This window comes from Mobula hypostoma, chromosome 6 (genome assembly GCF_963921235.1).
Source record: "Mobula hypostoma chromosome 6, sMobHyp1.1, whole genome shotgun sequence".
In the NCBI taxonomy this organism is placed as follows: Eukaryota; Metazoa; Chordata; class Chondrichthyes; order Myliobatiformes; family Myliobatidae; genus Mobula; species Mobula hypostoma.
Genome location: NC_086102.1, coordinates 50,469,847 through 50,491,225, shown reverse-complemented (window position 1 = coordinate 50,491,225; position 21,379 = coordinate 50,469,847). Strand labels below are relative to the sequence as shown.

Below are 21,379 nucleotides of genomic sequence, written 5' to 3'. Positions count from 1 at the left end.
TCCAAGTCACCCTGCATCCTCCTCACAGCTAACACTGCCGCCCAGCTTCGTGTCATCCGCCAACTTGGAGATGCTGCATTTAATTCCCTCGTCTAAGTCATTAATATATATTGTAAACAACTGGGGTCCCAGCACTGAGCCTTGCGGTACCCCACTAGTCACTGCCTGCCATTCTGAAAAGGTCCCGTTTATTCCCACTCTTTGCTTCCTGTCTGCCAACCAATTCTCTATCCACATCAATACCTTACCCCCAATACCGTGTGCTTTAAGTTTGCACACTAATCTCCTGTATGGGACCTTGTCAAAAGCCTTTTGAAAATCCAAATATACCACATCCACTGGTTCTCCCCATCCACTCTACTAGTTACATCCTCAAAAAATTCTATGAGATTCGTCAGACATGATTTTCCTTTCACAAATCCATGCCGACTTTGTCCGATGATTTCACCGCTTTCCAAATGTGCTGTTATCACATCTTTGATAACTGACTCTAGCATTTTCCCCACCACCGATGTTAGGCTAACAGGTCTATAATTCCCCGGTTTTTCTCTCCCTCCTTTTTTAAAAAGCGGGATTACATTAGCCACCCTCCAATCCTCAGGAACTAGTCCGGAATCTAAAGAGTTATGAAAAATTATCACTAATGCATCCACTATTTCTTGGGCTACTTCCTTAAACACTCTGGGATGCAGACCATCTGGCCCTGGGGATTTATCTGCCTTTAATCCCTTCAATTTACCTAACACCACTTCCCTGCTAACATGTATTTCCCTCAGATCCTCTATATCACTGGACCCTCTGTCCCCTACTATTTCCAGAAGATTATTTATGTCCTCCTTAGTGAAGGGAGAACCAAATTAGTTATTCAATTGGTCTGCCATGTCCTTGCTCCCCATAATCAATTCACCTGTTTCTGTCTGTAGGGGACCTACATTTGTCTTAACCAATCTTTTTCTTTTCACTTATCTATAAAAGCTTTTGCAGTCAGTTTTTATGTTCCCTGCCAGTTTTCTCTCATAATCTTTTTTCCCCTTCCTAATTAAGCCCTTTGTCCTCCTCTGCTGGACTCTGAATTTCTCCCAGTCCTCAGGTGAGCCACTTTTTCTGGCTAATTTGTATGCTTCTTCTTTGGAATTGATACTATCCCTAATTTCCCTTGTCAGCCACAGGTGCACTACCTTTCCTGATTTATTCTTTTGCCAAACTGGGATGAACAATTGTTGTAGTTCACCCATGTGATCTTTAAATGCTTGCCATTGCATATCCACCATCAACCCTTTAAGTGTCATTTGCCAGTCTATCTTAGCTAATTCACGTCTCATAGCTTCAAAGTTACCCTTCTTTAAGTTCAGAACCTTTGTTTCTGACTAACTATGTCACTCTCCATCTTAACGAAGAATTCCACCATATTATGGTCACTCTTACCCAAGGGGCCTCTCACGACAAGATTGCTAATTAACCCTTCTTCATTGCTCAATACCCAGTCTGGAATAGCCTGCTCTCTAGTTGGTTCCTCGACATGTTGGTTCAAAAACCATCCCGCATACATTCCAAGAAATCCTCTTCCTCAGCACCCTTACCAATTTGGTTCACCCAACCTATATGTAGATTGAAGTCACCCATTATAACTGCTGTTCCTTAATTGCACGCATTTCTAATTTCCTGTTTAATACCATCCCCAACCTCACTACTACTGTTAGGTGGCCTGTACACAACTCCCACCAGTGTTTTCTGCCCCTTAGTGTTATGGAACTCTACCCATATTGATTCCACATCCTCCTGGCTAATGTCCTTGTTTTCTATTGCGTTAATCTCCTCTCTAACCAGCAATGCTACCCAACCTCCTTTTCTTTCGTGTCTATCCCTCTTGAATATTGAATATCCCTGAATGTTGAGCTCCCATCCTTGGTCACCCTGGAGCCATGTCTCTGTGATCCCAACTGTATCATATTCATTAATAACAATCTGCACTTTTAATTCATCCACCTTATTACGAATGCTCCTTGCACTGACACACAAAGCCTTCAGGCTTGCTTTTACAACACTCTTAGCCCTTATACAATTATGTTGAAAAGTGGTCCTTTTTGATTTTTGCCCTGGATTTGCCAGCCTGCCACTTTTACTTTTCACCTTACTACTTTTTGCTTCTACCCTCATTTTACACCCCTCTGTCTCTCTGCACTTGTTCCCATCCCCCTGTTGTGAACTAACCTCCTGTCTCCTAGTCTCTTTAATTTGATTCCCACCCCCCAACCATTCTAGTTTAAAGTCACCTCAGTAGCCCTTGCAAATCTCCCCACCAGGATATTGGTCTCCCTAGGATTCAAGTGTAACCTGTCCTGTTTGTACAGGTCACACCTGCAGCAAAAGAGTCCCAATGATCCAAAAACTTGAATCCCTGCCCCCTGCTCCAATCCCTCAGCTACACATTTATCCTCCACCTCATTGCATTCCTACTCTCACTGTCGCGTGGCACAGGCAGTAATCCCAAGATTACTACCTTTGTGATCCTTTTTCTCAACTCCCTTCCTAACTCCCTATATTCTCCTTTCAGGACCTCTTCCCTTTTCCTACCTATGTCATTGGTACCTATATGTACCACAACTTCTGGCTCCTCACCCTCCCACTTCAGGATATCTTGGACGTGATCAGAAATATCCCGGACCCTGGCACCAGGGAGGCAAACTACCATCCGGGTCTCTGGACTGCGTCCACAGAATCGCCTATCTGAACCCCTTACTATCGAGTCCCCTATTACAACTGCCCTCCTCTTCCTTTCCCTACACTTCTGAGCTACAGGGCCGGACTCTGTGCCGGAGGCACGGCCACTGTCGCTTCCCCCAGGTAAGCTGTCCCCCCCAACAGTACTCAAACAGGAGTACCTATTGTCAAGGGGCACAGCCACTGGGGTACTCTCTATTACCTGACTCTTCCCCTTCCCCCTCCTAACCGTGACCCACTTGTCTGCCTCCCGTGGCCCCGGCGTGACCACCTGCCTGTAACTGCTCTCTATCAACTCCTCACTCTCCCTGACCAGACGAAGGTAGCAACTCTGCTAACTGTGCTACTTTGTTGTCCCAGGGTAAGGTGATGAGTAAGCAAATGGTAACTTAATTCCTGCACGCAAGCATTCAAATGATAGATTTATTTCAATTCTACATACAAATTGATCATTATCCGTGGTAGCAGATATAAATACAGTATTATGCAAAAGTCTTAGGCACATGTAAAAAAAATGTAAAGCAAAGATGCTTTGAAAAATAATAAAATGAAAGGTTTCTAAATATCAAAAAATTACCATTAAGAGCAGTAAACAGTAAAACAAAATTCAATAATTGGTGTGAGCACCCTTTGCCTTTAAGAGTGCATCAGTTCTCTTTGGTATACAGTTTTATAAGAAAGTTTGCTTATCGTGAAACTTATCCAGATATTAGTTACACCCTAGAATGGCAAGTGCTGTGGGATATATTCGACATGGAAACCATAGAAAGGGTGCAGAGGAGATTTACAAGGATGTTGCCTGGATTGGGGAGCATGCCTTATGAGAATAGGCTGAGTGAACTTGGCTTTTTCTTCTTGGAGCGACGGAGGATGAGAGGTGACCTGATAGAGGTGTATAAGATGACGAGAGGCATTGATCATGTGGATAGTCAGGGGCTTTTCCCCAGGGCTGAAATGGCTAGCACGAGAGGGCATAGTTTTAAGGTGCTTGGAAGTAGGTACAGAGGAGATGTCAGGGTTAAGTTTTTTACGCAGAGAGTGGTGAGTGCATGGAATGGGCTGCCGGCAGCGGTGGTGGAGGTGGAAACGATAGGGTCTTTTAAGAGACTCCTGGATGGATACATGGAGGTTAGAAAAATAGAGGGCTATGGGTAAAGCCTAGGTAGTTCTAAGGTAAGGACATGTTCGGCACAGCTTTGTGGGCCGAAGGGCCTGTAGTGTGCTGTACGTTTTCTATGTTTCTATATTTCTGGGTTTATTACCTCAGTGACCTTAAATATAACTAACATTAACACTTCTCTGTTTTCAGTATGCCATGTTCCTATCCCTGGTGTTCTTGGCAGAACTGGTTGCTGGCATCTCTGGATTTGTATTTCGACATGAGGTAGGGTGTATGTTGAAGACGCATAGAGCGCTGCTTCCTTAGACTACCCGACTTGGGATTTTAGTGAACTGAGAAGATTTAAGGGTTGCTCTCTTTCTAGAATTTATGTAGGATTTGCAGTTAGCATTTAGCATTTAATTTAATGTAACCTCTTTCTTGGTGTTTCTTAATGTTTAATATGTTTCGTATTGGTGGCAGCTGTATCATTAATTGGATGGCTTGCTAGAACTGGTTGTGTTAGCTATTGAATAACAACTTTAACTAATTAAATAAATGCAATTGTCAGTTAAGATAGGACTGTCCAGAGCAAATACATTAACATTTACATCTCACTTTGATACAGAAGGGATGGTGTGACATTAATGGACAGCTTTATGCTCAATATAGTCACATCCCAAAGAAAAGCACAAATTCCTGCAGAGTAGTGTGTGAATCTCAGGGAGCCAGCTCAAATAATTTGCAAGAGCCAGAGTCGGAATTCAAACAGATTTCTGCCTTGGCTAACAAGTACATTGTACCTCTTGTTCTTCAGAATAAAAAGAGGAATTAAAGGCCGGATATATAAATATAGCAACTGAGTAGCATGTCCAAGGGTGATGGCAGGATAGTGAGTGAGGGAAGTCATGAAGAGCAGAATAGCAATGTATTAGTGATAGAGTTGCTTTAACTAGGGAGGTTGTGGTTCCCTCTACAGCTAAGAAAGAGAACCCCAAAGGGCATGATGGACATAGTTTCACAATAAGGGCACAACAGCTGGTGAGGAGTTTGAGAAGGGAGGGAGTAAATTCAGTTGTCAAGACCCATGTTGGAACTCTGAAGAGGTCCTACTTCAAATTATGTCGGGAGTTAGGCTCTACAATAAAAAGTAGTTCATTCTACCATTAAAATGTGGAAAAGTCGTACTACATCAGCATGAGACTAATTATTCCATACATAGATCACTGCACACAGTTTTGGTTACCATTTCACAAAAAAGGGTATGAAGCAAGTAGAAAAGGTGCAAGTTTCCAAAGATGATACTAAAATGCTAGGGTGTATATTTCAGGAAAAGATGGACAAACTGAGACTTGAGAATAGAAGGCTAAGGGGAGACCTAACAGAGCTTTGTAAAATTACTTTTACAAATCTCTATTAGGCTGCGTAGAGAGACAATGTTTCAACTTGAAATGGAGACCACCAACATGAGACAGTCACCATGAAATCCAATAAGGAATTAAGAAGAAACATGTTTACATCAGGGATGGTAAGGATGGGCATCATTCTACAACAGGGAATGGCTGAAACAAACAGTGTTGATGCATTTAAAGGGAGATTGGTCAGGTATAGGAGGGAGCAGGGGTTAAACTGATGCAGGTGAAGAAAGATTGCACTCAAACACAAAAGCCAGCAAGGGCTAACTTGTTACAGTTCCACATACTACTTATGCAATGTTATTTTAATTAGAACCACAAAATAATTTATCCTTTGCTTTGATTCATGTGACTCTGCTATATTCAAAATCAGTGTTTTTCATCCACCAAGGTGCTGCATAAGTCAGTGCAGAGCTGTGTTGGTTTGGAGTATCCATGCTCTAAACAGCAGTGCAGGGTGAGGGAAAGAATGATTTATGAAAACATTATTCCACAATGGTAAACATTAAAAGGTAAAAATATACCCCAATATATTATTCCTGGAGTAAGATTCCTACCACTCTATTCATAGAAAATTAGCAACATATGAAATTGGAAAGTAGAATGAAGCTTCAAAGCTGCAGTGGCCAAAAAAGGGTATAAGCTTAACAAAAAATATGTACTATAGCTGCACTGGAATTTAGACAAACAACAATTTGTGAACTGAGATGTTTTTCCATTGCCTCTAAACAGAATGAATACGTAATGGTTACATTCACATGAGAACATCTGCAGATGCTGGAAATCCAGAGCACTGTACACAAAAGTTTGGAGGAACCCAGCAGGTCAGGCAGCACCAAAGGAAAAGAATGACCAGTTAATGTTTTGGGCCAAGTCCTTTCTTCAGGATCTGAAGAAGGATTTCGGCCCAAAACGTTGACTATTTACTCTTTTTCATAGATGTAGCCTGACCAGCTGAGTTCTTCCAGCATTTTGTGTGTGTTGATATGGTTACATTCTTTACATGCACGTTTTTCTTTGTTAGTGCTCTCACCTTTTCTTCTTTAACTTACCCTCTCCCCCACCATCACTTCATTATCTTCGTTAGTGTTTCTAGATCCTTGTATTACTCAATTCTTCAATTCTCTTCCATTAAAATATATACTGATCTTCAAAATCCTTGCTATAAATTCTTTGTCAGAGTTTTATATCATATTTACTAACGTTTCCCTCTCCCCTTCGAGCACCTAATCCATCTACAGAATGGTTTCGTAGTCGGGGGAGCACCTGTGGAAAGAGAAACACAATTAACATTTCAGGGCAAAGGTGTGACATAGAGTCTGAGAAAGTTGAAATTCTAATTGCATTTCTCATTCATGGTTACCTCCTGATCTGGTTTTCAAGTTGTTTGGGATATTACATTATGCAAGTGATAGTATAAAAGTAATTTCAGCAGCATTTTTTGTCCTTCGTCCAAACAATATAACTTGTTCTTGTCTTTCTGCAGATCAAAGATATTTTTCTCAAGACCTACACCGATGCTGTTCATAACTACAATGGAAAGGATGAGCAGAGCCATGCTGTTGATGATGTGCAGAATAGTGTAAGTATATCAGTTATCTATGTCAAATTCATTTCTTTTTTCCAATCAACTGACTACAATAAGTAGGCAGAGTTTATAAAATATGACACCAGAGTGCTGACATGGTTATAGCTTGGATTTTACCACTGCTCATCTCTGCTCCTTTGTTTTGGCATTTATTTTTGAGATAAATCTATTTCTGGCAAATCTCTGTGGTAATTGCAGTTGCTTAGCATAATTAAAATAAAGTTATTGTTATAAAAACATAGCTGGGCCATAATTGGGACAAAAGAATTGATACTCCATGTTAAGCAGTAGGAAATGAAAGTATGAGGATACATATATCTCCCAGTCTCTGTAATCATGACTGTGTGGTTAAGCACAGCTGAAACAGCATCTGTAAATTCATTGAGTCATCACCATTGCCAGCAGAACCTCAGATGGCAATGAAGAGGTATACAGGAGTGCGATAGATTGGCTGATTGATTGTGAGGTTGCTGGAAAGAGTGAGCAGCTTCAAGTATCCTGGATGCCAACATCTTGGGGATCTGCCTTGGGTCCAACACATTGATGCATTCAGGAAGAAGGCATGCCAGTGGCTGCACTTCTTTAGGAGTTTGAGCAGATGTAGTAATCTGCAAATTTGTACAGATATGGAGAGTATTTTAAATGTTTGCATCCCAGCTTGGTGTGAAGTCTCCAATACATAGGATTGCAAGAGGCAGCAGAGCATTGTAGGCTTGGGCACTTTTATCATGGGCACAATCTTTCCCACCATCGAGGACATCTTCAAGAAGCAATGCCCGAAGAAGGTGTCATCATTAAAGACCCTCCCCATCCACGACATTCCATTTTTGTGTTACTACCACTAGGGAGGAGGACAGAAGATCTACTCCCAATGTTTTTGGAATAGTTTTTGCCATCAGATTTCAGAATGGCCCATGAACATTACCTCACTATTTGTCTTTTACACCATCTTTTTCCTCTGGCACTGTACTACCACTGCCACAAAACAACAAATTTCACAGCGTAGGTCAGATAATAAAGCCTAATTCTGATTCTGATCCTCTGATATAATGCTAGTTCATTCATTTATGGGCTGCTTGCCACGATGAAACTTCATGATTGCACTGCATTTAAGAATTGAATTGAATTGAATGATCTTTATTGTCATTATACATAGGTACAATGAAACTCTGTTTGGCTTCCTCTCAGGCAATTAAATAAAGCGGTAGATAAAAACAAGACAGTAATAAAAAAATAGTATTAAATAGATAAGTAGCAGAAAATAAGTTGCAGCAGCACCCGAATATCACAGTAATGCACCAAGTGCCGTTAGTGCAAGTATTTGAATCCTTGTGTGTGCTCACCGTTTCAGTCATTGTTCTGTGGGAGTGGTGTGATGGAGGCCACAGCTCTGGGATAGAAGCTGTTCCTCAGTCTATTTGTTCTGGCTTTTAGTGTCCTGAACCTTTGGCTGGACGGCAGTGGCTCAAATAGGGAGTGGCCGGGGTGTGTGGTGTCTTTGGTTATGCTAAAACATCTTTCTTCCTCTTTAAGACCGCTGTAAAGTGTTAAGTTTTCTATATTATGTATTCAGGTTTTCTCACCACTTTTTTTTTCCTTGATTATTTCCCTGAGTTCAACAATGACAAATTCATACTTGTTTGTCTTTTCCAGCTGCACTGCTGCGGTGTACAGAACTATACAAACTGGAGCACAAGCACCTATTGGCCTGAGCATGGCTTTCCTCGCAGTTGCTGTATAAAGAGCAGTGACTGTAACCCGCAGGATTTACGGAACATGACTATTGCTGCCACCAAAGTCTACCAGCAGGTATATAATTGGCTGTGATAAGTTTGAAAAACTATAGGGAGACATTTAGGGATGTATTGGAACCAGTACAATTTGGCCCATTTAAGTGGTTGCCCCAATTAGCCAAATGTTCATGAAAATAGTTAAAAGGGTATAAAAAAGACAAACTGCCATCTAACTGAGTAGCAAATTGTCCATTTAAATGAAATTAGAAAGCTATCAATACTACTACAGTACTATAGAAATGTATTAATTCCTTATAGTTATCGATAGAGGAGTTACGCTGCCATGATCCTTTGACTGTAAATGAACAAAATTAGCAGAGACACCTAATGCAGATAACGGACGGCCTCCAAACAATTTTCAACAATTGCATCCGCCAAATCTTCGTTTTCATTGTAACATTCAAGATTATTGTCAATACCTTCAAATTCTTTATAGTTCCTTACGTGGTGGAGTAGTGAACTCGTTTCATTTTTGCTCTTGTCAGTTTCTGGCATTTCCAAGCCTGATTGCCTGAAACTGTCGTGAGCAAAACAGATCTGAATTGTCTTGCTGCTTATTTCTGGCCAACTCTCAGTGACAAAGCCACTGATTGTTGAACACAAGCCCACAAAACTGACACTTAAAAACCGTTCACTCTAAGCAAGATGTGGTATCTGATGGCCACACAAGTGCACGTGTCGGACGTTAGTTAGAAACTGCTTGGCAGCAATCTCCTACCCCAATTAAATAGCATGGTGTCTAAAATAAACAAAGGAAATCCCGGATATTCTTTGATTAGATTAGATTATGAGAACACTCAGTCCTCTTTTACTGTCATTTAGAAATGCATACATGCATTAAGAAATGATACAATGTTTCTCCAGAGTGATATCACAGAAAACAAGACAGACCAAAGACTAACACTGACAAAACCATATAATTATAACATATAGTTACATCAGTGCAAAGCAATACCGTAATTTGATAAAGAACAGACCATAGGCACAGTAAAAAAAATAGTCTCAAAGTCCCAAGTCGATCGACTCCCGAGTACCTGATAGCAGGCGGCAAAAGGGAGAAACTCCCTGCCATAAACCTCCAGGCACCGTCAACTTGCCGATACCTTGGAAGCGGCCGACCCCAGCCGACCCTGAGTCCATCCGTCCGAAAATTCTGAGCTTCTGAGCAGCCTCTCCGATACAGCCTCCCGAGCGCCTTCGACCTCTCCCCAGCCGCTGAAACACGCAAAGCCGAGGATTTTGAGGCCTTCAGCTCCAGAGATTCCGGTTACCACACAGTAGCAGCGGTAACAAAACAGGCATTTCAGAAGTTTTCCAGATGTTCCTCTGTGCTCTCATGTCTGTCTCCATCAAATCAGGATTGTGCATGGTCCCCTACTTGACAAATAACAGATATTCATCACCGAAGTGGCCGCGCGTGCTGTCGTCACGCCGCCATCTTCTCCCCCTCCTGGGAGGATTAGTTTTTGTTCTTTAAGAGTTGTCCCAAATAAGAGATTGTCCCAATTAACCAATGGCACAATTAACTGTATTAGCTTTTTTATGTAATACCCCATTAGTTTAGAATCAACAAAAGATGCTAGGAACTTCTGATCGTATTTCATTCCTCTGCCTCTGGATTCCAGAGATCACTTTGCAATTAACCATGTAGTCATGTATTTTCCACAAACAAAATAGTCAATCTACAAAGCCTCAAATGCAAAGTTATGAATTAATCGGTTTTTGTCTGGTTCCAGGAGGAAAGAATACTCAGAAACAGAGACAGAGGAATATCCTATGAGTTAAAATTGAATGGATTAGCCTATGCACTCCAGGACTTCAGAAGAATGAATTCATTGACACAATTTTAAGGAGTTTGACGAGTCTTTATCCTGTGGTTGTGGAGTCCCAAATCAAAGGTCACAGTGTCAGAATAAGAGCTGATTTACTTTGTGAGTGAATGGCTAGTAAACCTTCGTAACTCTTTACCCCAGGAAAGTGTGGACACGGAACTATTCAAAAGTTCGGCACTTCTTGAGAGCAGATTGAGTTGCGAATAGTCACGATTCCCTTGATGGTCTGATGGACTAGGAGCATCCTGGTGCAACATGAGCCTGGCAGACTTGAAGGCACCAAATCCAATATCAGAGATATACAGTCTCAGTTTCGATAATAACTTCTGAAGGAAAGTAGATAGTGTACATGAATTAAATTACAGAACTACTGGGGAAACACTCATTTGTGACAATAAATGGACAATTCCATTAAATAGCTGGCATAGCCACAATGGACCAGATTATCTCCTCCTTTTATGTAGGGGTCAGTGGAACCAGATAACAACTGCTATGCATGTTCCATCCTCTACAGATTGCAGAAGTAAACTGGGTGAAGATTTGAAAAAAAAATCCACATGTATCAAAAAGAAAAATATGGTCCAATGATATACTGTATTTTTACATTAATAGAACAGAGTAAATATATTAGTGGATGGATTAAAATGGAAACTCTTAATTTATTTGTTCATTGATTTAATTAACAGGGCTGCTATGAGTTGGTGACAAGCTTCATGGAGACAAATATGGGAATTATTGCTGGGGTTGCATTTGGAATTGCCTTCCTACAGGTACAAACTGTATAATAATAGTCCTTTTATTATACAACCCATTGTGGAACTTTGCTTACCAGAACTGATATTGCCAGAGAATAAATTCATTACTTCACCCATTATAGCTTCAGTTACATTGATTTTCTTCTTGTTTTGAACAGCTTGCTGGATTATTTTTTAAATTCCTTTCCTCCTTTCTCTCCATCCCTAACCCAAGAAAAGATTTATGTCACTGTAACAAATCATCTACAGAATCTCTTTCTCAAGCCCTCTACTCTGACCTCCAATCAGCCAATCAAGTTGTCTTCAAGATTTAAACTATCTATGAATCAGTCTGCCAGCATCTCCATCTCCTTCATAGGATACTGTGCCCCCATCTTTTCATCTCACTCATGAAGCCCAGTTTATAGTGATCTGCTTTAGATGCTCTTCCCATCTCCCAGTCTGCCACTCTAAATCCCAACTCTTCCACAACATTTTAGTCCCATTAACGCACTCCATTCCCTCTGTGCTTTTGAAAGTCTTTATGAATGAATCCACCAAGTACTTTTCTTCCAATTTGCATTCAGCTCTCAGTGGAATCAGTTGGATTGACAGTACCATCCTTCTTCAACACATCAAACAGTGGTAATAAAATGTAATGACTGTTAGTTTGCTGAGCTTTGTGCTTTTTTTGGTACAGCCCTCCACCTAGACGAGAGCAAAAGGTAGGTAGACACTTGCTGAGATACCTGTTCCAATACGAGTAGATTCTCCCATTGCAAACAAATAGGCCCAGATTCAAAATATACTGTAGGTTTTGTATTTAATAGCATTTTAATCTGCATGCTAAAACATTAATCATTTCTCAGCCCAGAATTCTGTAATGAAAAATTTTCCAAGGTAAAGGAAATTTAATCATATTTAAATGTAATTTATTCTGATTTGTTTAAATCTGTGCAGTTAATTGGAATGTTGCTGGCCTGTTGTTTGTCCCGATTCATCACTGCAAACCAGTATGAAATGGTGTAATACATGCAAGAAGCAGGTGGGTTCCTTTTGCAAGTAAAATTTAGCTCTGGTTTCTATATAAATAAAATAAGATCATCATTCAGCAGTTTTGCGCAGCAGAGCTGATTGGGAAATGTTGAGAAATGGTTTCACAAGTGGCTGATAGTATATGATTGGGCATTTACTGCCCAAAGAAAGAAGGTGCAATTCAGATCCCAGATTTCATTTCAGAAACACAAGTGATTCTGCAGATGCTGGAAATGCAGAGTAACACACACAAAATGAAGTGTCTTGACCAGAAATGTCGACTCTTTATTCCTTTCCAGAGATGTTTCCTGACCTGCTGAGTTCTTCAACTGCTAGCGGTATCAACTGACCAACTGTCCTGATACAGGTTTTGTTAAACAGAGAGAAGATGTGAAGAGTTATTATTTATAATCCCTTTTAGATGTTATTCCATCATGTTATTATACTGAGTGGATCAAATCATACAGTTGCTGGAATTTGCTGTTAATTGTCCTCTAAGAAATAACTAGGTTCAGAAGTTTGTGAGGTGATTGCACGGGGGAGAGCTGGAGGAGATTTACAAGGATTTTCTCAGAAGTGGGGAGCTTTTTTTATGAGGAAAATCTAGATAATCTGGAGTAATTTTTGGAACAATTTTTCACTTCCACACATGCACAAGAGATTATTACACAGAATTACAGTCCATGGGATTGGAATAAATATATTGATACGGTTAAAGGAGTGATTAGCGAAAAGAAAATATACAACAAAAATAAAAATCTCAGGATGGCACCAAGCCGCGATGTCCTTCAATATCATAGCTCAGACTTACTATCGTTGTTCTTTTAATATAGATTCGAAGGGATAGTTTTGGGCATGGTGTAGGGAGTTAGGGGTCAGTTTAGGATTTAGGGACAGGGATGAGGTGGAGTTAGAGGTCAAGAGCAGTAAATGAAGAGTCTGGGCAGTAGTTTGAGTCCAGGTCAGTGTGCTTCGCAATCAAACGTCCATGTTCCCGGAGGATGAGTCGGTGCACTCCATGGTCGAACATTAGCAATCCTGGCTGGTTGATACTCAGATGTCAGTGAAGTCCTGAGGGCAAGGCTGAAAGGCAAAATCCAAAGGTAGAAGCTTGAAGTTTGAAGACTGAAGGTAGAGGCCTGAAGGAGTCACCAGGGTCGGAGATCTGTGCAAATCCAGAAATCAAGGCCCAAAGGTCAAACCTGTCATCAGTGAGTCCTGAGGTGTGGTCTGAGGTTGGAGGCCCCGATATCTGCGAATCCAAGAATATGGGGCCAAGGACCGGAAACTCGGAGGCAGCCTGTCCTGGGCTTGGGGACCTGTCTGTGTTTGTGGGTGGGATAGAGGCTTGTTTTGTTGTTGCTGCTGATTGTGCTGCTTTGCTGAATTAGGTGTACTTGCTGTGTTGGCACCAGAGTGTGTAGTGACACTTACAAGCTGCCCCCAGCATATTCATGGGTGTGTTGGTTGTTAGTGCAAAAAGGCACTTCTCACTATATTTTAATGTACACATAATAAATGGATTTGAACCTCATTTTGTGGTCAGTTGGCTGCAACTTGTAGGGTACAGTAGGGATTGCTGCTGGAATCTCAGCATCTAAGTCTTCATCAATAACTTAGATGGGGCACCAAGTGTAACATATCCAAATTTGGAGATGATAGAATGCTGGGGCGAGGTGGGTTGTGAAGATGATGTACTGTACATATAAAGGCTTGAGACTAAATAAATGGGGAAAGGACAAGGCAAATGCTACGTATTGTGAGGTCATCCATTTTCCTGAGATAGAAAAGTAGAGTACTTCTTAAGTGGTGAGAGATTGAAAAAGGTTTTCATGTTCAGAGACCTAGTTGTCCTCTGCATGAATAACTGAAAGCTAATCTGCAGGTTCAGCAAACAATTAAGAAAGCAAGATACATATTAGCCTTTATTTTAAAGAAGATTTGAATTCAAGAGAAAAGACATCTTACTTTAATCATATAGGTCCTGGCTGAAGCCATGCCTAGAATAATAATAGCAGGTCTGGTCTCTCTACCTATGAAATACTATATCTGTGTTGGCAGGAATACATTAAGTGTTCTCTGGATTAATTCCTGTGATGAGTTGAACTTCACAAGATTTAAACAGATTGGACCTATAAAGTTAAGAAAATTCCAAGATAATCACAATGAAACAAACATTTGGAGATGCTGGGATGATTGTTTTCCAATCTTTAGTGTCTAAAACTAGAGGCATAGTCTTAAAGTACAAGTCAGTCATTGAGGACAAATGATCAAAAGGCTTAGTCAGGGATAAGTTTTAGCTGAGAGGGCAGGGAGATGGGGCATTTTAGAGAATTTCATAAATTTCACCTAGAATTTGAGTGAGGCCTCTGTCGGTCAGATTGGTCCTAGCTGTCTAGATATGCAAGCCTGGGCAGTACAATATGGAGAGCGAACTGTTGCCCATATAACAAGCTCCCCTTCTCCATGCATCTGATGAACCCAAAAGAACGGCAGAGATTGATACAGTTTGGTACCAGAAGCATTGTAGGAGTTGCCAGTCAGTACTGAGCTCAACGTAGGACTGCCATAGGGACTCCAGCTCCAGATTTTTCCCTAGGGGTCTACTCTTGAAGCCTTCCCTGTGAGTTGGTATAGTCACAGGGCAGCGGAGGTTTGAGATCAGAGTTTTCCTTCTAGATGAGGTGCCAGCCATGGATGACAAAGTGACTGGTTTTAAGGAGCCAGTAACCCACCTTTGCCCCTTCTGTCAGTAGAAATGGGTCCGCTGGGCTTAGAACTAAGCCACACGCGAAGGCCAGGTACTGGACTTGGTTGTCAGAGGCTATTTGAAGCGCATGCCATTGAGAGCATTTATAGGTAGTGGGAGCTTGTCCCCATTACCATCCCCAGCTATAACAACCTTAAGGAATTTAATGCATTTAGGGGAAATCATTCTGTGCATTTAATGTCCTTGGCTTTAACTTCCGTTAAGATGATGGCACACTTAGTCGCAGCAGCCTCCCTGGGTCCAACAAATGGTGTAAATGTTTTCTTGTGATCATACAACCCTGCTGGACATTGGTAATACAAAATACAGTAAGTCCAGTTCATTAGTTTATTGGTGAAACCGACAGCAGTGTTCCCTGTTGCAGCCACCTAGGGGAAGAGGTATAGGAGAGAACTGTGGCACAGCAGGTGCTCTGGAATCCATGCTGGGTTTGGGTCTGGTCCCTGCAGTCCAGCTCTCCCGTCAATGCTGCGCTCCAGATTTTGCTCTCTGGAAGACCAAGAACTGCACCTAGCGATTCCTCATCTCACACTGCCTTAGTGTGCAGCAGACACAGTGTGAGATGAGGAACTGCTAGGTGCTTGTTCTTGCAGAAACGTGGCTCAAGAACAACAACCCATGCACCATCAATCTTCAGGCCTTGCCACTCAGGGGCTTGTGCAAGGATTATTTTGTTCTATTGTAACCACATGTACTGTATATATTGTATTTTACATCTTGGCGCCAGAGGAATGATGTTTCATTTAGCTCTATACATACATATAGTTAAATGACAATTGAACCTGAACTTGCATATAAGGAAACTGAAAGGAGAATTCTGGAATTTCTTCTATCTTTTATTTATAGTGACAAATAATGATGATTATTCTCATATATGTTTTGACATTTCATACATTACTGTTCTAGCACCTTGACTCAGATTGGGAAAAATGGATTACTGGAAGAAACAAAATGGTTGCGATGAATGGAAGGGAATAGAGTTATGTTTGCAGTGTTATAATTGATTCTCGTTGATCAGGTTCACAGGAAATTATTGATAATTTGAGTGGTGTATCTTTTCTGCCATGAAATTAAATGCTGCCTTCATTACTGGGTCGATAAGGTAAGAAAGGCAGGGAGGGTGCATTGACAATAACTTTCAATGCATTCCTTCAAATAGACTAAAAAAAAATCTTGTTTGCAGTTTTGTAATGACTTTTTTTTTCATTTTGCAGGAGACATCATCTTCAGGCAGTTTCTATCGTAGGATTTGCAGAAGACCAGCCGGCATTCTAGGAACTCAAAATAACCTTTCTATTATTTGTGGTGCATAAATTTTTGTCATTCATTTGTGCAATAAAGAGTAGCTTCTTATTACATTGAACATAAAGGCTCTTAAGATGCTGGAGACTGCAATAGTCTATTTACTTGGTCAACTTAATGGAATTCATACTGTGATACAAGTACCATAATTGTTTTATGTGGTCCTGCATGTAGAAACAGGAGTTTTATGGGGATGGGGTTTGCAAGTGGATGGAGGCTGTTCAGTACTGTCACTGGAATTTCTCATACAGTATCTTTTATTTATAGTGACAAATATTGATAACTATCTCATGTAGATTTTCAGGATATGATTCAATTCATACACAACTATTGTTCTGTCATATGGACTTAGAAATGGGGAAAACGGAAATACAGTATATTAGTATTAATGTAGGGCTTGAAGGGAAAGGAAATGTGATTTCCCTGAATCTAAACTACAATTCAAGTTTTGTAATTATGATGTCATTAAACATTACTGCTTATGGCACTGTATGTAGCCTCCTGTCCTTTGTAAAATGTAGTTACACAGGTTGTTATGTGAACCTAGTTAATAATATTGCTTCAATTTAAAGTATTTGTATGTTAGCATTTACACTGTAAGTAGAAGGCTGTTAATCAACCATTAACTTTAATTTTTTTTCATTGCCTTATGTAGCAATAGATGATTCCACAAAACAGGTTATTTAATAAGATGGGATAGTGCTAAGCAAGTCAAAAGAACAATGCAGAAGGAAATTGTAGTTGAAAATGAAGTATTTTAAATTTGCCTCCAACCAGCATGCCAACATGACTGCAACATTGTGTGCTTTTGTGAGTTCTGTATTAATAAAATCTATTAATTACAATTATTTCCAGATCACTTTTTATGGTTACCATGCTGTGAATTATACATATAAAGGTATAATTTTTCCTTTGATACAAACTCTAAACCTCATTTAATCACACTCTTTTAAAGCTATTGATTAAAATTGTGAGATTATGCAGCCAAAATAATTTTAAGGTTTCATTTTCAAGATCTGGTAGGTTAATTCTTAACTTGGAGATTAAGTTAGATTAATCTGTGTTTTGGATTCTCCAACGTAGGGAAGACTGCATTCTGAGCACTGGATATAGTGTAAATGGAGAAAGTACAAGGGAATCACTGCTTTAGCCTGAAGGAATGTTCAAGTCCAGACATGGTGGGAAGGGAAGAGGTAAAAGGACAAGAATGAAAAATTTTCTGTTGTATGGGATAGTGCTGTGACACGAGGTTCGGTGTCACAAACTAACACGTTAGAGGTGACAGTTCATCAAATGGGATGTGAAAAGTAGGCAACACACAAGTCCAATCTTTCAATAATGCATTTTAAATCTGAAGAATCAAAACTGTTAACATTTTAAGGGGTAACTTTGAGCCACTGGATCAGAGAGTGAGTAATATAACATCTCTTTACCAGTAAGGAGGAGAAAACCAACCACATATCGTAAATCTAACATTGATAGTGCATGAATTTCCATTTGATACCGTAGATAAAGTCTCATCATATTGGATTGGCTCTGGTGGAGTGACCCAGTGCTCCCAGTACTGCAATATTGACTGGATATCTCACAGCTTCAGGATATAAGACCATAAGATATAGGAGCAGAGGTAGGCCATTCAGCCCATCAAGTCTGTTCCGCCATTCAATCATGGGCTGATCCAATTCTTCCAGACATCCCCACTCCCCTGCCTTCTCCCCATACCCTTTGATGCTCTGGCTAATCAAGAACCTATCTATCTCTGCCTTAAATGCACCCAATGACTTGACCTCCACAGTCACTCGTGGCAACAAATGCCACAGATTTACCACCCTCTGACTAAAGTAATTTCTCTGCATCTCTATTCTAAATGGGTGTCCTTCAATCCTGAAGTTGTGCCCTCTTGTCCTGGACTCCTCTACCATGGAAAATAACTTTGTCATATCTAATCTGTTCAGGCCTTTTAACATTCGGAATGTTTCCATGACCTCTCCCCTCATCTCCTGAACTCCAGGGAATACATCCCAAGAGCTGCCAGACGTTCCTCATATGGTAACCCTTTCATTCCTGGAATTATTCTCGTGAATCTTCTCTGAACCCTCTCCCATGTCAGTATATGCTTTCTAAAATAAGGAGCCCAAAACTCCACACAATACTCCAAGTGTGGTATTACGAGTGCCCTATAGAGCTTCAACATCACATCCCTGGTCTTATGTATATTCTATACCTCTAGAAATGAATGCCAACATTGCATTTGCCTTCTTCACCACTGACTCAACCTGGAGGTTAACCTTTAGGGTGTCCTGCACAAAGACTCCCAAGTCTCTTTGCATCTCTGCATTTTGAATTCTCTGCCCATCTAAATAATAGTCTGCCCGTTTATTTCTTCCACCAAAGTGCATGACCGTACAATTTCCAACATTGTATTTCAACTTATTGCTGATCACTTTAGTACATTGCTGTATTGGACCATGGTACATTGATAGAAAGACCTGTAACCATTGAATAATTCCTTCCACTTCAGTCGAATCATGCCAAAATGGATTTATTATTAAACAGACCAGTTTACTTCTATTAACAAAAAAAAAGTCTTTTTGAAATTATTTGCAAGTGGTTACTAGAACAGTGTCTGGAATTCCAGCTTCTGTTACTTTGAAGTGCTGAACTGGACAGGAAGGCAGGACACAGACAGGTGAAGCCCGTTGTGCAGATTTTCAAACAGATAATTTGATTCATGGTATCGTTTCCAGCTCATGCTCCCTGGTTGGAAATGGCAATTTCTGTTCCTGGGGAATTCTGAGCTGACAGTGAAGCCAGGCTACAGGGTACAAGGTGCTGAAACCAATGGTGCAGGTTGTCATATAGATACAGTACTTTGTTTTACCATATTTTTGATTCTTTCTGGCTCCAGAGCATTGGCAATGGCAAAACTATGCAAACTCTTTAACAAGGCATCGGAGGTAGAGTCCATTTGTTCAAGTCTATCGCTTGCACTGTGTCCTTTCAGTCCTAATGATAAATGCTTCTCACTGTCTTGAGATTTCTTTAAAATCTTTGTCTGTTTTGCTCTATTGGATGACCAAAGAATCTTTAATTCTAAGAATGTACCCAACGAGGCACCTGGGATCTTTTCCTTGTACCACTATGCTTCACAACTTCAATTTAAGTTGTGTGGCCTGGCTCATTTGCTGCTGTACTGTATTTCATAATGAATGGACTCTTGCTCCATCCCCAACAAGAGAAAATCAGCAGATGCTGAAAATCCGAGCAACACCCACAAAATACTGGAGGAACTCCGTAGGCCAGGCAGCATCGATGGAAAAGAGTACAGTTGACATTTCCGGCCAAAATGTCAACTGTACTCTTTTCTAAGATGCTGCCTGGCCTGCTGAGTTCCCCCCAGCATTTTGTGTGTATTGCTCCATCCCTTTTGGTATTACGGTCTTGTCTCCAGCTATTTGATTCTCCTCAAAGTCCAATATTATATTTATTCCATCCTATCTTTGTTCAAAGTGCTTAACTTTCCCTCACAATGATTATTTGCTGTGCTCGTCTTTCTCTTGACGAATCGAGAGAGGTTCTGAGTGTGACTGATTCCACCCTGCACCATCTCCAACCCCAGCCAACCTAATATCATTTTCTTGATTCACAGTCTTTAGAAGGACTGAGCTGGACATGAAAGCAGGACACTGGCTGGTGAAACCAGTTGTGCAGGTTTTCAGCTGGATACTTTGATTCATAGTATTGTTGAATCTTTCCTGTTCAAGTGTTCCCTGACTGGAAATGGCAGTTTCTGTTCCTGTGAAATTCTGAGTTGACAGTGAAGGTGCAGCGTGCCCAATCCAATGGTGCAGGGTTTCGTATGGATACTTTGTTTCACCATATTATTCTTTCCTCCTCCAGGCAGTGGCGTATCTAAGGTATGGCACGGGCCCTGGGCGCCACTGAGCAGTTTCTATTAAAGTCAGACAAGCCATCCTCGGATAGTGAAAAAAGAATTTTCTTCAGATGTATGATCTGTCTTTGATTATCATGGATGAGAAGCACTAGGATGGCCTTATTTCAGAGCATTGTGTAAGAAGACCATGAAACGTTTCTTCACGAAGAAGAAGGAAAGTGGAGCTGAAGGACGGAAGAGACGAAAGTTGGAGGCAGAGGAAACCAAGAAGTCGAGCAAGTTCTTCATACCTTTCTTTGAAAAGCCCGGAACAAGTAGTTCGACACGTTCCATGGAGTCGCCTGCACCTGCTACAGGTTTGTTAGAATCCGAAGGTGGATCAAGTACAAATGCGTCACAAGCCGAGGAGGAAGTCAAGTCAGATAAATCCGAGTATGATGAGATTAAGAGTGAGGCTGCCACAGAGAACGTGGACGTCATGTGAATGTGGAGGGGAAGACAATGGTGGTGGTGGTGATGTTGAGTTTATTGACGAGATTTTACCTGCCGAGATTGAACCTGACGACACTGAACCTAGTGAACTGGATGGTGTCAAAGAGCCTCGAACTGTCATACCAGAAGTGATTGAACAGCATGACATTGGACTTCTGAAGTTCGACAAGGAGGAAAAGCAATTCTGCCTGACGTGTTGAGAACAGAAATAATAAAGCTGGATTCGAAGTATTTCCAGAACAGTGAGGGGCCTTTCCTACCAACAAATAACCGCTCAATGAACAAAACTTAATTCAAGAGGAAATTGGGAAATGGTCGTGGTGAGGAAGTGACTCGCTCATGGCTGGTCTAGTCCCCTTTTAAAAAGTCTGCATTTTGTATCTGTTGTCTTCTCTATTCCCGGTCAGACCATCAATCCTCATTGGAGCAGGAAAGTGGATTCAACCAGTGGAAAGCACCTGAAAGGATTAGTGTTCATGAAACTGCCAAGAATCATTGGGAATGCTTCACACAGTGGAAAGAAATGGAAAGAAATTTAGCTGGAAACATGTTCGACTCGACTCCTGATCAGGCACACCGTGAGCAGATGGCAGAAGTACTGAGGTATGTGGAAGTTGATTTTGAGAGGAAAACAGTCCGTGTTAGAGAGTCCTTCCTTGGTTTTATCCAGATAAGCCAGAAAGATGCTGAGAGCTTGGTCGAA

The 21,379-nt window shown here is 40.9% G+C and overlaps 1 protein-coding gene across 1 annotated transcript in view; it reads left to right on the top strand.

Moving 5' to 3' along the window:
• tspan7b (tetraspanin 7b) overlaps window positions 1-17,137 on the top strand; it is a 112,184-nt gene extending 95,047 nt beyond the window's left edge. Inside the window, exons 3-8 of the mRNA XM_063049875.1 lie at window positions 4,031-4,105; window positions 6,722-6,817; window positions 8,477-8,632; window positions 11,135-11,218; window positions 12,143-12,227; window positions 16,202-17,137. Of these exons, the coding sequence (XP_062905945.1) occupies window positions 4,031-4,105; window positions 6,722-6,817; window positions 8,477-8,632; window positions 11,135-11,218; window positions 12,143-12,211 (480 nt within the window). The 3' untranslated portion in view covers window positions 12,212-12,227; window positions 16,202-17,137. The remainder of the gene's footprint in view (window positions 1-4,030; window positions 4,106-6,721; window positions 6,818-8,476; window positions 8,633-11,134; window positions 11,219-12,142; window positions 12,228-16,201) is intronic.
• The last annotated feature ends 4,242 nt before the right edge of the window (window positions 17,138-21,379 follow it).